Source organism: Pelecanus crispus, chromosome 2, assembly GCF_030463565.1.
Source record: "Pelecanus crispus isolate bPelCri1 chromosome 2, bPelCri1.pri, whole genome shotgun sequence".
Lineage (NCBI taxonomy): Eukaryota > Metazoa > Chordata > Aves > Pelecaniformes > Pelecanidae > Pelecanus > Pelecanus crispus.
The window spans coordinates 74,012,683-74,026,561 of NC_134644.1; the positions used below are offsets into that span (position 1 = coordinate 74,012,683).

General features: G+C 38.2%; 1 protein-coding gene across 1 annotated transcript in view; it reads right to left on the bottom strand.

Moving 5' to 3' along the window:
* Positions 1-329: 329 nt before the first annotated feature.
* RANBP9 (RAN binding protein 9) overlaps positions 330-13,879 on the bottom strand; it is a 41,663-nt gene continuing 28,113 nt past the window's right edge. Inside the window, exons 6-14 of the mRNA XM_075728307.1 lie at positions 12,757-12,941; positions 11,837-11,949; positions 10,407-10,515; positions 8,789-8,979; positions 6,852-6,999; positions 5,019-5,140; positions 2,502-2,653; positions 1,652-1,763; positions 330-1,215 (exon numbers count right to left, since the gene is read on the bottom strand). Of these exons, the coding sequence (XP_075584422.1) occupies positions 1,085-1,215; positions 1,652-1,763; positions 2,502-2,653; positions 5,019-5,140; positions 6,852-6,999; positions 8,789-8,979; positions 10,407-10,515; positions 11,837-11,949; positions 12,757-12,941 (1,263 nt within the window). The 3' untranslated portion in view covers positions 330-1,084. The remainder of the gene's footprint in view (positions 1,216-1,651; positions 1,764-2,501; positions 2,654-5,018; positions 5,141-6,851; positions 7,000-8,788; positions 8,980-10,406; positions 10,516-11,836; positions 11,950-12,756; positions 12,942-13,879) is intronic.

Below are 13,879 nucleotides of genomic sequence, written 5' to 3' on the forward strand. Positions count from 1 at the left end.
GTGCCTTGACTTTGCCCTGCTAGCTAGACTTGCTTCATGGCAAGAACACAGTAAACCTTCGACTTCTGACACCCTGGCCGCAGCAGTGCTCTGGTGCAGGGAAATGGCATCCCCAGTTGGACCAGCGAGCCACCATTGTGAACTGAGGGGTCTACATGAGAACCGTTGTTCTAGGATAGAACTCTAGAACCAAGAAAACGTAGCATACGAGTCCATGCTACCATGTATGTAGAAGTAAGTTTTTAATGGCTGGTTAATTATGATATCACTACATTTTATTGCAATATAGTACTATTTAAGCACTTTTAAAAATGCAAGGTGTACAAAGATTAAATTAAGACTGTAAATTGACTAAATATTTGGTTTTTATATAAATAGGTCATAACCACACTGTGTTGACATGTAATACTGTTATAATACAACAGTTAAACTGGTGAGTCTACACAACAGAAGCTGTCCGTAGTTAAACAAGGAAACAAAATTGAAAAGACCATGTTAAAACAAAAAAAAAAAGACTACTAAGATCAACAGGTTGGGATTGTAAGTAGCAACAAACATATTCACTCAGCTCCTGAGTAATTCAAGTTTTACAGTACACATTAAAAAATATCATTTCTTCCCATCAACACTATATATCCAAACCATCGGGTGTTTATGCATTTTGCAAATTACACTGATTGAGCTATGTAACAACGGGGGTGGAGGTTGGCAAGTCATCCTGCTTGACGTTTACATCACCCACATGCTAATACATCCATGTTTTTGATTCTTCCCTCCCACCACAAGGTAGCAGGATTTTTGGTTTGTTTTGGACAATCGTTTAAAGGATTGGTATTTGTCAATTTGGATGTCTGACATTATCAGTGATACTTTCAACTCTTAGTTGTCTAAGAGGTTTAAAGATGGAAATTTTCTCCTAACACTAAGTTAGAAATCATTTGCATCATGCTGTAAACTAGGAAGCAACATAAAGCGACAGACTTGTCCTTAGTACATAATTAAAATTCCAAATCCCAGTCAGCAGAGCTGGTCTACTTTCCATATTGAATACGCCGCAACACCTTTCAGATCTTCAAATGCATAGCTAGTGTAGGTAGTCTTCCACCGTGGCGAACGCGCAGGATCCAATTCCCGAGCGAGCCATCAATCCTAGACACTGTGACGCTTGTCCCATTGCTAGGGCAAGCGGCGGTTGCTTTGGCAGATTGTGAGTCTCTGAAAAAGCAGCACAGTGGCAGTTAAAATACCCGATTAGTTTCATAGTAATGCACTGAAAACTTTGATTTTAAGCTTGCTTAAGTCACTCGTTCCAAAATTCCTGCGTTTACTTGCGAAGTTTACTCTTAGAGTAAGACAGAGCAGAAGCAACAAAGAGACATTTTCAAATTCCCTGCACAGCACCATTATCAAACAGGCCCATTTTCGCTTTGAACAACAACAACAAAGAGGATTACATCTGTTGCGTTAATATACCCCCAAAACTACCTCTCTCTTTTACTGGAAGAGTGTATCCTAACGTTGCTGTACTTTGTCAGTCGCTCAGCCAGCCCCACGCTAAGCCCAGCAGGCGATGGCTGGTGAGCAGTGGTGCTACCTGTCCGGAACGCGAGGCACTCCGTACCACGCCTGAAAACCACCAGGCCCAACTCACCTAGTATTGCACTATTGAGTACAGAGCACACAGGTTCTCTTTGTATCGGGTCAAGCTGATTTCCGACAGGGCTGCTCCAGGGATCTGAATATGCAAGTAAGCTGAATGCATCCTGTGGAAAGATGATTTTTATTATATCTCACAGCTACATTCTACTAGTGACAAAGGGGACTATTTTCTTCACCCATTTTGATTCACGATCACAAAGCTGACCGTCAGCATCCCTCATCAATATGAAAGGATAAAAAGCAATTGTAACGGGACTTGTCCCATTTGGAGCAAGCAGTGTTTCTCCCAACAACAGAAAGACAAAGGTTAGGCACTAAAGTGATGGGGAAAGAGAAAACAGCCTGAAAATTGCATGCAGTCAAGTCTTTGGCAGGGGAATTCTTTTCCAGAGCAGTCTCAAATCAAGGTAAACTTAACACACAGAGTACTAAAGAGCACATTTTAGGCATCTGTATCAATCCTCTGTCTTGCAGTTCATTTATCATTAGAGCTGGTTAAGAGGCCAACCTACATGGTCAGAAATGAGATAGAGGGAAGTGCTAAATTCATCTCTGGTTTTAACTGTATCACAGTACAAAATTATCTTCCCTGTGAATGTGCTACACAGACAAGACAGGAGACAGTGCTACACCACAGCTGACTAACATACTGCTCTCACACAAAAAAACCAAACAAAATAAAAAAAAAAACCAAAAACCCCAAAACACCCCACACAAACCAAGAAACAAAAAAAACCCGCAAAAGTTAAAGCAGAAGAGTATTGCACTGCCACATGCTGTGGGAAGTTTCTGCTGGGCAGCAGTTATTGACCTTAACCCCACAATTTCAAGATTAAACATACCTTGAGCATTTTCTTATTCGCTGTGTTTTTGCCACATTCTCTTCTTAGCTGCTCGCTCATTGCTTGCAATTCTCTTCCAAAATGGATCATTCTTTCAATAGCCGCTTGGCTGCCACCACACAGCTGACGTCTTAATTGACTTGAATCTACTTCTGCAAAGATGATACCGTCATCATCACCGCTGACAGAGCTGACAACAACAATCTACGGATCTAGCGAATCTGCACCGATTTCACTCAAAAGACGTCTGCCTTCTCAGAGAGAAAGCACGTCGGGCCAGAGACCTTGCCATAATGTACTCCCACACCGAGCACTGCTGAATTACTCCTTCACAAACATTAAGAGACTTAGTTAACTAACGGCAAAGACCGTGCTGCTTATTTTGCAATGGTTAATTTTAAACTAACTATAAACCAAGTTTTACCCCCCAATTTTATGGGAGTTTAAAATGAATAACAACAACAATGATAAGTCCACACAGTTCTACCCTTTTAATTCTTTGGCATTGCACTTCTAATGATGCCAAACCTGGAACTGCTAATAGAGGGTAAAAAAGCCTGAACTTCCCAAACAGCCACGGTGCTACAAGACGATCATTTAGACTGTTCACACTCCTTGTAGAATATTTTAGCTTAATAATTTGGACATTTCAGGCTTCTTTTGTAATGAAGCAGAACACTACAATCAATTTCTTTACCGTTTGCTACAATACTCCCCAATACTAGTGATTTTGAAAGATATTAATGCAGTTTATGAATAGTAAATCATCCCTTGGGCTCTCAGAAAGTTCCACCTTTTTTAAATTTACAACTAAAGCAACTGGTTAAAAAAAAAAAAAAAAAAAAAAAGACATTTATCTATTCCTTGCCTTTTTTCATCACTGGAATCAAGTTTTGAATCAGAATGTTCATGTACACTTTCATTACAAAACCATTCTTCTTTCCAATTTTAACATTGGTACCTAGTGATTTATTTTGACCGTGATTTCAAACAAGGATTTACAAGTTGTCACTTTACATTTCCCCCCCCACTTAGATGTGAGTGTATCACCTCTGGGGGGGAAAAAAAAAAAAATCTGCCTACTTAACATTACACACAGCACTAAGGAGAATATGTAAGTATTTCAAAAAGCAAAAAAACCACCAAAAAACCCACCAAACTTAAACTGTGGGGAGTAAACAATGTGGCTGAGGAGCCACATTTCTTTTTTACAAAGGTGAAGCACCCGCAAATCTTCAAGCAGTGGCATTTGTTGCTAGCTGCAGCCCAATCTAGGACATCACTTTCCAAAGGCAGAAAACAACTACATTAAAAAAAACCCCAAAAAAACCCCAAACCCAAACAAACAACTCTGCACCCTGTGCAGTTGCTTCATGTCTGTCACAGCAAGCCTCTGTGGAAAAGGCTGCGAGAGAGTAAAGAAGCATTTTGGTTTTTCTGTCACAGAAATGATGCCTTGTTACTATCTGGTTTCAGAGTCCAGTGCAGGGAAACAGCCTGGAAATTTGAATCTCCCCTCTCCAGGGCTCTAACAGAATTTGATTTGCTTTTCAACAGTTACCTAGTATTTACCAGCAAAGCTGCATGACCAGCAGCAGCACGTGCCCTCAGAACTGTGAAGCGTTCAGAGACATCTGTAAGTACTACTGCGTTCTGAAAGTTTACCAGCAATGTCTCGAGTTTCACATTTCATTTAAACTACCTATTAACGGCTGTCTGGTTAAATCAATTGTTTGAGAAGATAGTTGCGCGACTGCAGAAACCGCTGGGCTGGATTCCCCCACTTCTTCAGACACGGCCAGCAGTAACAACCATTATCTAAGCTCCAGCCTGCGTGCACTTAAGTGATTTGACTGCCTTTACTGAACAGGGACAGTTGGCACCGTAACTGACAGAGAACAGTATGGTTTTCTGGTGTGCTGGCAATCAGAGGGTTTTTAAATATTCATTTGTCACTAACGTCAGCAGGTATGACTGAGAATAAAGCAGGTTAAGTAAAACAAAGTTATTTTTTAGACCACAACTATGTAAAACAGGCTATTTTTTTTTGTTTGTTTGTTTAACTTCTCAGTTCCGAAATACAGCTCTTTTCTTGAGCATTTAATATTAGCACTTTGCATTCTTTAATATAAGTGATTTGGAATTTCTACTCTTACTGTCAAGTGCAAAGGTGCCGTCCGAACAGTGAATGGTAAGAGGACTAGGGGAAGAGGGAGAAGCAATCTGCCAACCCTCACCCAGGCGTGCTACACAATAGGATATTTCTTCTCAAAGGCGCTTCCTTAGACACTGATGCTAGCTTCAATATCCATGAGTTAGCAATTTCCCCTGTTCTCATACTGACATTGGATCACCTAAATCAGTGGTTGTAAGATTTACATCTAATAACAACAAAACAAACAAAAAAAATTAAGATTTGAGCTAATATCCCTAATTTTCAAGCTGGGAAGCATTGCAAGTAAAAACATAACCTTGTTGCCATCACTTAATAAAAATGTAAGAAATATCACTGCAGACCCATTTCTGTGTCACATTCTTCCATTTCGTGATCATGTTTAGAACTACCATTTAGGAAGCCATTGGATGAAGTCTCAGCAACCCCATTGGAGTAGTGATCTGTTTCCATGTCTACATCATTGCTGAAAAGAAAGCAACAAATAAAAGTTTTACTCATATTTAAGTACTTCGGGTTATATTCTTCACAGCTTCAGCACAGTACTTCCTCATCTTGGCTACTGAAAAGCTGCTTTTAAATATTACCAAGTTAGACCACTGTTTTTTCCATAGCAACTGGCAATACCAGGGCACCAGGGACATTTTAAGGCTCCTTCAACTAACAGTAGCATTCAGTAAAATAGTATTTTCAGATGCTGAAAAATTAGATGTGCACACCATTATTCAGGATTAATTAGTATAACACTTTTCTATATACACACCAAAAAGGTCTTACCTTGTTTATATATCTATACATACACAGAGCTGGAGAAAATGCATCGAGAAAATAGACTATTCCACTTTTTTTTTTTTTTTTTTTTTTTAAAACCACCTCACAGTTAACTCAATATACAGCCTACTGTGAGAATATCCTATTTAGGTAAATAATTCCTTCAAAAAAGCCTTGATCTCTCATTTACTCTCAAGGAAAAAGAAGAAAAACGCAAAGCAAATACTGAGTAAACCATGACACTGAAGAGGTACTCAGAGGCAAATTCAGAGCACGCAATTCCTCACCAGACTTTGCTCGCAGCAGGTCACAGAAGCGGTTTTAGAAAATGCCAGCGTGGCCTTGGGGACTGAACTTTGCTGACAGTTACATCCTTGCCTGTTCTATTTCGTCATGGAGAATGACAACGTAAAACCTCTCTCAAGACCAAAATATTCAATTTAAAAGTTTAATATCTTGCTTCTAAGTAACGAAAAATACTCAGCTTCCTTTGAGGAAGGAAACCAAAACGCCTCTCTGACTGGGCAACACTGCAGCCAAGGAATTGTCTTCCTCCCATAAAAAGTCTCAAAGCTGCCTGGACGCTGCCAGGCTTTTTGGCAGAGACAATTGCTGACACAAATACCAATCATGAAGTTAAAAAGTAAATTGTTGCTCTTACTTTTTTTCCTCCCAATCATCACTATCCAACTGAAATACTTTTTGTCATCACCACCACATCACCACACCGTAGTTGGTAGTTCTGGGAATCCGTCTTGGACAACGCAGCCAAGTACTGTTGTATTTCACATGCAATTAGGTTCTGCTGCATCTGTACAACCCAGAGCTTAATATTTACTGGCTATGAATAACCATATTAACCCTGGCTAATATATGTGTTTTCATTCTCTGAATTGAATGTGTTTGCACAAGTGACAGCGATTGGAGTAAGCAAACAATTCTGTGTATGCCACGTAAGGGAGTCCACATTTCATAGGCATCTCAATTGTGTTTACTTTGCAGATACTGCCACAAATGGCAAGTTACCTGGAAAACTTTCCATTACCTACATGCAACATGCTTAAATCAATGTCAGTGGCTTAAATTAAAATCCCAAGTGCCAGAGAGCTAGTTAATCTTCACTATACCACTTCAAACTGACCATAAATAGCTGTAAGCAAGGTGATTTATTTTTGTCCATTGCATTTCTTTAACCAAACAGGAGAAAACAGTCTACTGAGCTCGAGAAGTTAAAACAAAACCAAAGCACACTAGAGCGATCACAAGCTGTTGGCCCCTTAGACTAAATGTTTTAATCGTCCTTGGAAAAAAGCACATCAAATCCCACTGAAAACTCTTCTCTGCCATACAAGCACGTGGACAACACAAGCCTTAATGTAAGTTAGAAGCATCTGAAGTTTATTCACCTGGAATAGCTGTTAAGCTGCTGTGATCTTGATACATTTATGTTGTTGAGCTCTGGTACATTCAAGCTGGTGGTCGTGTGTTTACTGTGACAGTAAGATTGATGCGCTTTATTTGATATTACTCCATTACTGCAACTACTTTCAAACCCTGAAAGAAAGTTTTAATAACTGTAATAATCTACAAACTTATTTGCAAGTACCAATTTATAGAAGCGAAATAAGTATAGCTTAATTGTTCCTGGTCAGTAAACGCTAGACTTGTCAAACAAATCAATCCCAGTACTTAGCCTCCATGTTTCAGGTATTTGAACCTTTAAGGCTTCTACAGTGCAGAAGTTAAGCATTATTTAACAAGTACTAACACATCCACAAGAAGGTTTTTCAGTTGTACTTATACACAAGTAAAACAGAAAACTGCATCAACACAGAATCATTTTTTAGAACTGATACATTGTTTCTGAAAGATCTGAAAATCTTTTCTAGGCCACTGTAATCATTACAAATGGAAACAGACATGCGTCTTACTAATTCCTCATCACATAATTCTCTTGAAAAATATGCAGTAAAATTCAGTGCGGAAAATACTTTACATGTTGCTACACTTAAATACAACCTCCCTCCTTCCCCATATAATTATTTTAATTGTTAATATTGTGCTTTGCTAAATAAAATTACACTGTGCTGTGAAATTATGATGTCTGGACAAAATCTCTTCTGACCCTTCTGAAACAGAATCAAGAAACTACTATTTGAAGCAAACATGTAATTGCCAGTTCTATCAAGCCCAAAAGCAGGAGCTCCCTCGTATCTTCTAATATAGAAACAGGTCGCAGGAAGGGCTGCTTATAAACAAAAACAGTTGCTGCCATTCAGGAAATCGCAAACCTCAATTCTGATAATACATTCATCAACTTGCTTATTAACTGACACCTCTATTTTCAAAATTAGAAAGTTAGAGGTACTTTCTACAATACATCCCAATAACCACCTGAAGAACAAACAAAGTCTGAGCGGACCTCCACTCGCACACGTGATAGCACAGCCCTGACACAGAGGGAAGAAAATGGCAGCTGCTGCCTTTCCAAAGGCAGCAGGTATTCTGGTGGCCAGGCCACACTGGCTTCCTACTCAATCCCACCGAGGCGGGGGGGAAGCCCCCAATCAGCTCCAGTTTGGATTTAAGAATGGAACAGAAGTGAAAGCTGATGCCCTCTGCTACCTTTTGGGTTCAAAGATGACACACTCACGTACCATTTTAACGTGCCCAACTTCTTCTCTGCAGGGGTCCTTTAGAAGGCACAGGGATCTCCTCATTGGCATGGGGCAGCTCTGAACATTCATGGCTTCCCACCGAAGCTTCACCACCACCTAGGCGCCCTCAGAACTGTTTCAACTGTGCAGACTGAAATTTGGCGGCCAGCAGAAAGTCTTTTTCCTAACCCCACCACCTAGCTTCTGGTGTTTCCTACACGAGAGCAGCTGTTCCTACTACTCCATATATGAACACCATAGCAAATGGATCATATACACCACTGACTGCATTTAAACCACCTCACCCAAGCCCTAAATTATCATTGAAAGGGCAACAGAAATTTGTGTCAGAACCTTCTACCTCCCGGAAGCAAGCATTTCTTAGAAATCAGTGGCAACCTACTTTGCAAACCCTTAGTAAAACCAAGAGCACATGCAAAAAAGATTTGATTCTATTTATGGACCTTCCATCTCCCCAGTGACTGAGAATCACATATTTTAACCATTAAAACTACACTTTTATACAAAGCATTCAGTATCAACTCTTAAGTAAAACAGTTGGTCTGCAAGTATCTGTAACTTTTCCTGATACTTAATCGTAAAAAAAAAAAAAAAAAAAAAAACACCAAACCCTACACGGTGTGGTATATCCAAATCTATGTGGTATATCCTCCACATCAACTTACCAGAGAAGTGTGTGCTGCTCCCTTTGCCTGTTGCCAAATTGTGAATATTCATTCCATGGCTGGGACTCATGCTAGGACTACTGAATGATCGTGGGCTAACAGGGTAACTATCTTGAGATTTTGGACTGTGGCCTCCCAAACACCGCACTTCACTGTCTGTACCATTCACCATCTCTATAAACTGGCGCACCCTAAACAAACGGCAAAAAAGTTAAGCTAATAAAACAATTTACACATTTCAATTTACCAACGATAGCAATGATTTAATTTTAGTGTTAAATATACAAAAAGTCTGACTCAACAAAATGCTGGATGTCAGTAACCCAAATCATCAATAACCTTTGGAGTATTCAGCCAAAAATACACAATTCCAAAATTTGTGAGGGAGGAGAACAGGAATATTATCCTTTGAGGACAGACTTTGTCAATAAGTCCTCAAAGTTTAGAGAACTAAACTATATTTTGTTGTTACAACTGTTTTGTTTTATTGGCAGGGGCAAGGTTATTTCTTGAGAAGGATATGTCGTTACGTTGTCATGTCTGTCATTTCTCTCAAAGTAAATGAGAACATAGTTTGACTGTCTGGAACAGTAAGGGTTAAATGGTAACTCTTAACATTAAACATTTGCACTAGAAAACAGTTTGAAAAGCAAGCTCATATACAAACCTTCCCTTTAGAGGCTGTTGCTCTCTGTCAATTTTAATTTAGATAAGGAGGTTTTACTATGGACTTTAAGGAAGCTCAGCACTACTGCTTCATGTTTTAGGCTTGGATAGCCTCAATAGAACAGGCAAAATTTAGAAAGACAGATTGAGAAAAAGATAACATACAGTTGACGTTATCGAGTGAAGTCTTTCATCAAAATGTTCGCATTTTGTGAATTCTGTGATAAGTCTGCAGTACTATCACGTGAATTCTGTTCAGCACTTGAGCGTGACAGACTTCAGACACATTCCAAGTTACTTAACTGAACGTAAATATAAAAATTGAAGTGCTTTGTTCTTACAGGAGATAACAGAATTTTTCCGCATTCAGACACTATAACGGGATACAAAATTCTGGAGGATCAGCGCAGCTGGCAAGTAAGTGCCAGAATGAAGGTGACTACTGTGTGCCTGGGAAGCCAAGAGTACTCTTTGGGATTATGGAATTTCCCAAAGAAAATTTCCAGTATTAGCCAGAGGTTTCTAGTAAAGTGACATGGAGTAAAACAGCTCATTTAAACTGGTCTTTAAAGTCAGTCACCCATTTGGAGGAACAGACCAACTTATGCCAACAGGACTCTCAACCTTCTTGAATATGATACTGTATGAGTTTACATTTTAAGTTTTACTTGACACCCAAACTGATTAAAATTGATTTAAAAAAGTACAAAAGTTCTAGAGAACAAATCTACAGTGAGATGTGAATTATGCTGCAAAACAGGACCTTGATGACAAAACCTAGTTAAACATGTAGCAAATAATATAGCATCAAAAAAGTGAACTATAGACATTTTCTAAAAAACGCTGCTTAACTTTGTTTAAATTTCTGTGAAAGCTTTAAATGAGTAACTGTCTTGTCTCAGAAGGTACTGTGCCATCTATAAACACACATCTGTATAATTTGAAGACTCACTTTAATGCAAATAAGAGATTAGGATTTCTTTCTAGTAAACTTGGATACAACTGTTGTGTTGTTTCAATGGCTTCTCCCATTCTTCCTGCTAAAACCAATTTCTGAATTCCTGTTCACCAAAAAACAAATAAGAGATTAGGATTTTTTTCTAGTAAACTTGGATACAGCTGTTATGTTGTTTCAATGGGTTCTCCATTCATCCTGCCAAAACCAATTTCTGAATTTCTGTTCACCAAAACCAACATCAGTTAAATGGACAGCTTATGGATTAATACATGTAAAGTAACGATTAAAAGACACTGCAACCATCAATCAACAAGGTTTTTTCCTCTTAGAAAAAAATTGCGTAAAGAAAGATCATGCTTCCTTAAAATGTTCAATAGGAAAATTTAAGGACTGCACTCCACCTACACAGATCTAAATGAGTACTCAGTATTTTTATTTATTGCCAGCGTATGCCAACTACTTTGTACTCAGATTGCACATTTAGAGCTAGATTAAGACTGCAGACACTCTTCTGCGATTTCTCATTTTCACACCTTTATAAATAAGCACATACCAAACTATCGTCACCCAAGAACATCCATATTGCATCCCACTCCCACAAGTTCAATTTCGACCAAGAAAAACAAAATTTAGTCTCTCTGACCTACAACACATACTTCCAGTCAGGTTGACTAAACCTTTCCACAACAGTCCCTGCTTTAGTTGATGCTTCTGTTGCTGTAACCCGGCACAAGCTGCAAACAGCCTCACAGCTCTATCCACCAACAGAGAAATTGACCCACATGAAAAACAGCCCAACAAAAGGGCTGTTTTTCAACCAGAGCAGTTTCCCCATGTGGTATGTCATGCAGTCACACAAAAGCTTGTGTTCATACAGCAGGGATTTAAATGAACGGGGAAGGCACTGTTTAATCGGGCTGCCAAGCAGCACTGCCACAGCAAGTTAGAACTGAACTGCTGTTAGTTCTCCTTGTCCTCTTCCCCCTCACATCTCTAAGCAGGAAAACTCAAATCTGATTTAACTTATAAAGCATTCTCTAAACTCTACCCCTTTTCACAGTTAAGACAAAAGTCTAAATGTTTGTCAAGACTAAGTTTTATATCCCTGTTTGTGACTGACCATTAGTTCTCACAAACATTCATTCAGAGACATTACACAAATTTGTTCAAGACAGATCACAATTTTCCATTCAAGAGAAAGACAACAGGTAATTTACCACATTCCACTACATCAAACAAGTTCCAAAGCATTAGTGTGGAAGTTCATCTTAACCAGCTGTTCATAGGTGTGTAACTTTACATGACAGCAAAGAACTGTACTATGAAGTAGTGCTGAAAGGAAATTCTACAATGACGCTTAAGGGAAAGTTTTATGTAATATTTAAGGGGTAAAAAAAGGGATGTAATGTGCTTTCCAGCCTTACTTTGTCTATTTTTAATGGAAGCTAATTCTTCTAGCACAGTCTGGTCTGTGGATCTGGCGAATGCCTCTGCTGTTGCACAGTATCCATGGTGAACTAAGTAAGATGATACCATTCTAAAAATAAACAAAAACAAAACCCAGAAACACTCATTAAATACAGGTAAGAAACCAAGAACTTCCTGAATGCAAAAACCCTTTTCTGGAAAAAAAGTGACTGAATTAAAGAATTCTACTTGAAATTCAGAAATTTCAGTACAATTCAGACAAAAGTAATTCAGTTAAGGGCCAGTATTGTCTTCAAAACACTGTACAGACAAACAATTAAAAAAAAAATCAATGTATCTTTTTATTATAATGAATTTTAATAAAAATTATTCATCACCCAAAGGTAGTCTCAATTCAAATATTACCTGCTAATTAAGTTTCTTTTTTTGCTCACTACATACACTGAAGTGAAATTTATGCAGGCTAATTTTTTGTTTTCACTGAAAAAATAAAAAATGCAAAGCCACAACCACCATTTTTCCAAGTGAGACACAAATGAGCCACAACTTATCCTGGCATGCCAAGGGCTAAGAACGTGAAGGGAAATTTCCAGAGCCCAGAGTATTAAAACTGCCCATTACAACCATGGCAATTTTTGTAAGCTCCCCAATCCACATTAGATAGGTCAAATCGGAATGGAAGGCTTACACTCATCATTATAAACTCTTATTATTGATGTAGGTAACTCTTCCCCAAACATCCATTCATTCTCAATTTTATACCGGTTTATCAAACCTGTTACATTAACAAAACTCTTTGTACTAGTTTTTAATACTATCTGTAATTTTTTTGCACAATAGGTACAATGTTTTAAAGATCTATGAAATCATGCAATTAACTACTTTTTTTTAAATTGAACAATATTCAAAGTCTTACTTCTGAATCATTGTTTGCCACTCTCCTTCCCGATCTCCTATCGGAAATCTGTCAATCTGTGCTTGAATTTTGGTTCTCCATTCTCGCATATAGTCTTCAATATCAAATACAAATGGGTGTTGTCCAAAATTAGCATCCACAACCTCTCCTGGTGTTTGAAGCCCTACTGTAGGGTACAAGTTTGGCTGCAAGAAATTTTTTAATTAGTTTTTTCCTCTTATTCTAAATTCCCCACTTTTTTTTTTTCATCTCTGTAATAATATCCCCACTGCTACCAGTAGCGTGAAGAAGCAAATAGCTCTGGATCATCTGTCCAACAGTTAAAGCAACTTCTACCAATCCAGCAATACAACGACTGATTAATTTTATTCCCAGTGGTCATAATTTTGTTATTTTGATGTAAGAAAGCCTTACTGATCATTCTCTTTCTACTCAGAAAATGCACTTTTTAAACTGTGCTAAAGTTTACATCTTTTGGTTTCAATTTTACAAAATATTAAATACCAATTTTTTAATGATTTCTAAAGACCAGGATTAAAGTTTCTTTTAAAAAGAGAACAAAAGTTAAACTTACAAAGAGGGCCATTTTCCTTTTGGGGTGAAATACTTAAAACATCGCTGAATTTTAGTGGTAAGAACTGACAGGATAGAGAACTCATTAGCCTCAAAGTCCAAGTGTAGCGCCTAAAAAGAACTGTAACAGTGCATTGAAGTTCTCGTGAATTCCTGGACTTGTATCTAGAAAAAGACTTTAAAGCATTTATTGTTGTCTCAGTTTTATCTTCTGCTTAGAGATTAGGTCTCCATGCAAATTTCAAATATGCCAAATATGAGAAAAGTAAAATCTGCCTCCTGGGATTAAAGTAACTTTCTTAAATGCAACTAGCATCTGAGCAATGGCAATGCAACCAGTGGGGGTTTTGGGCGAGTGGGGTTTTGTTGCTGTTTTTTTAATTTATAAATATACCTACATCATATTTACACTGCAATCAATGGTGGTATGGTATAATGGTATGCTGATCTACAGAACTATATGCTAAATAAAAGCTGTCAATAAGGAGTTACCAACATGCAGGTCAATAGGAACACTGAAGCCCAGTGAACCCAGTGAAATTAAAGAAAA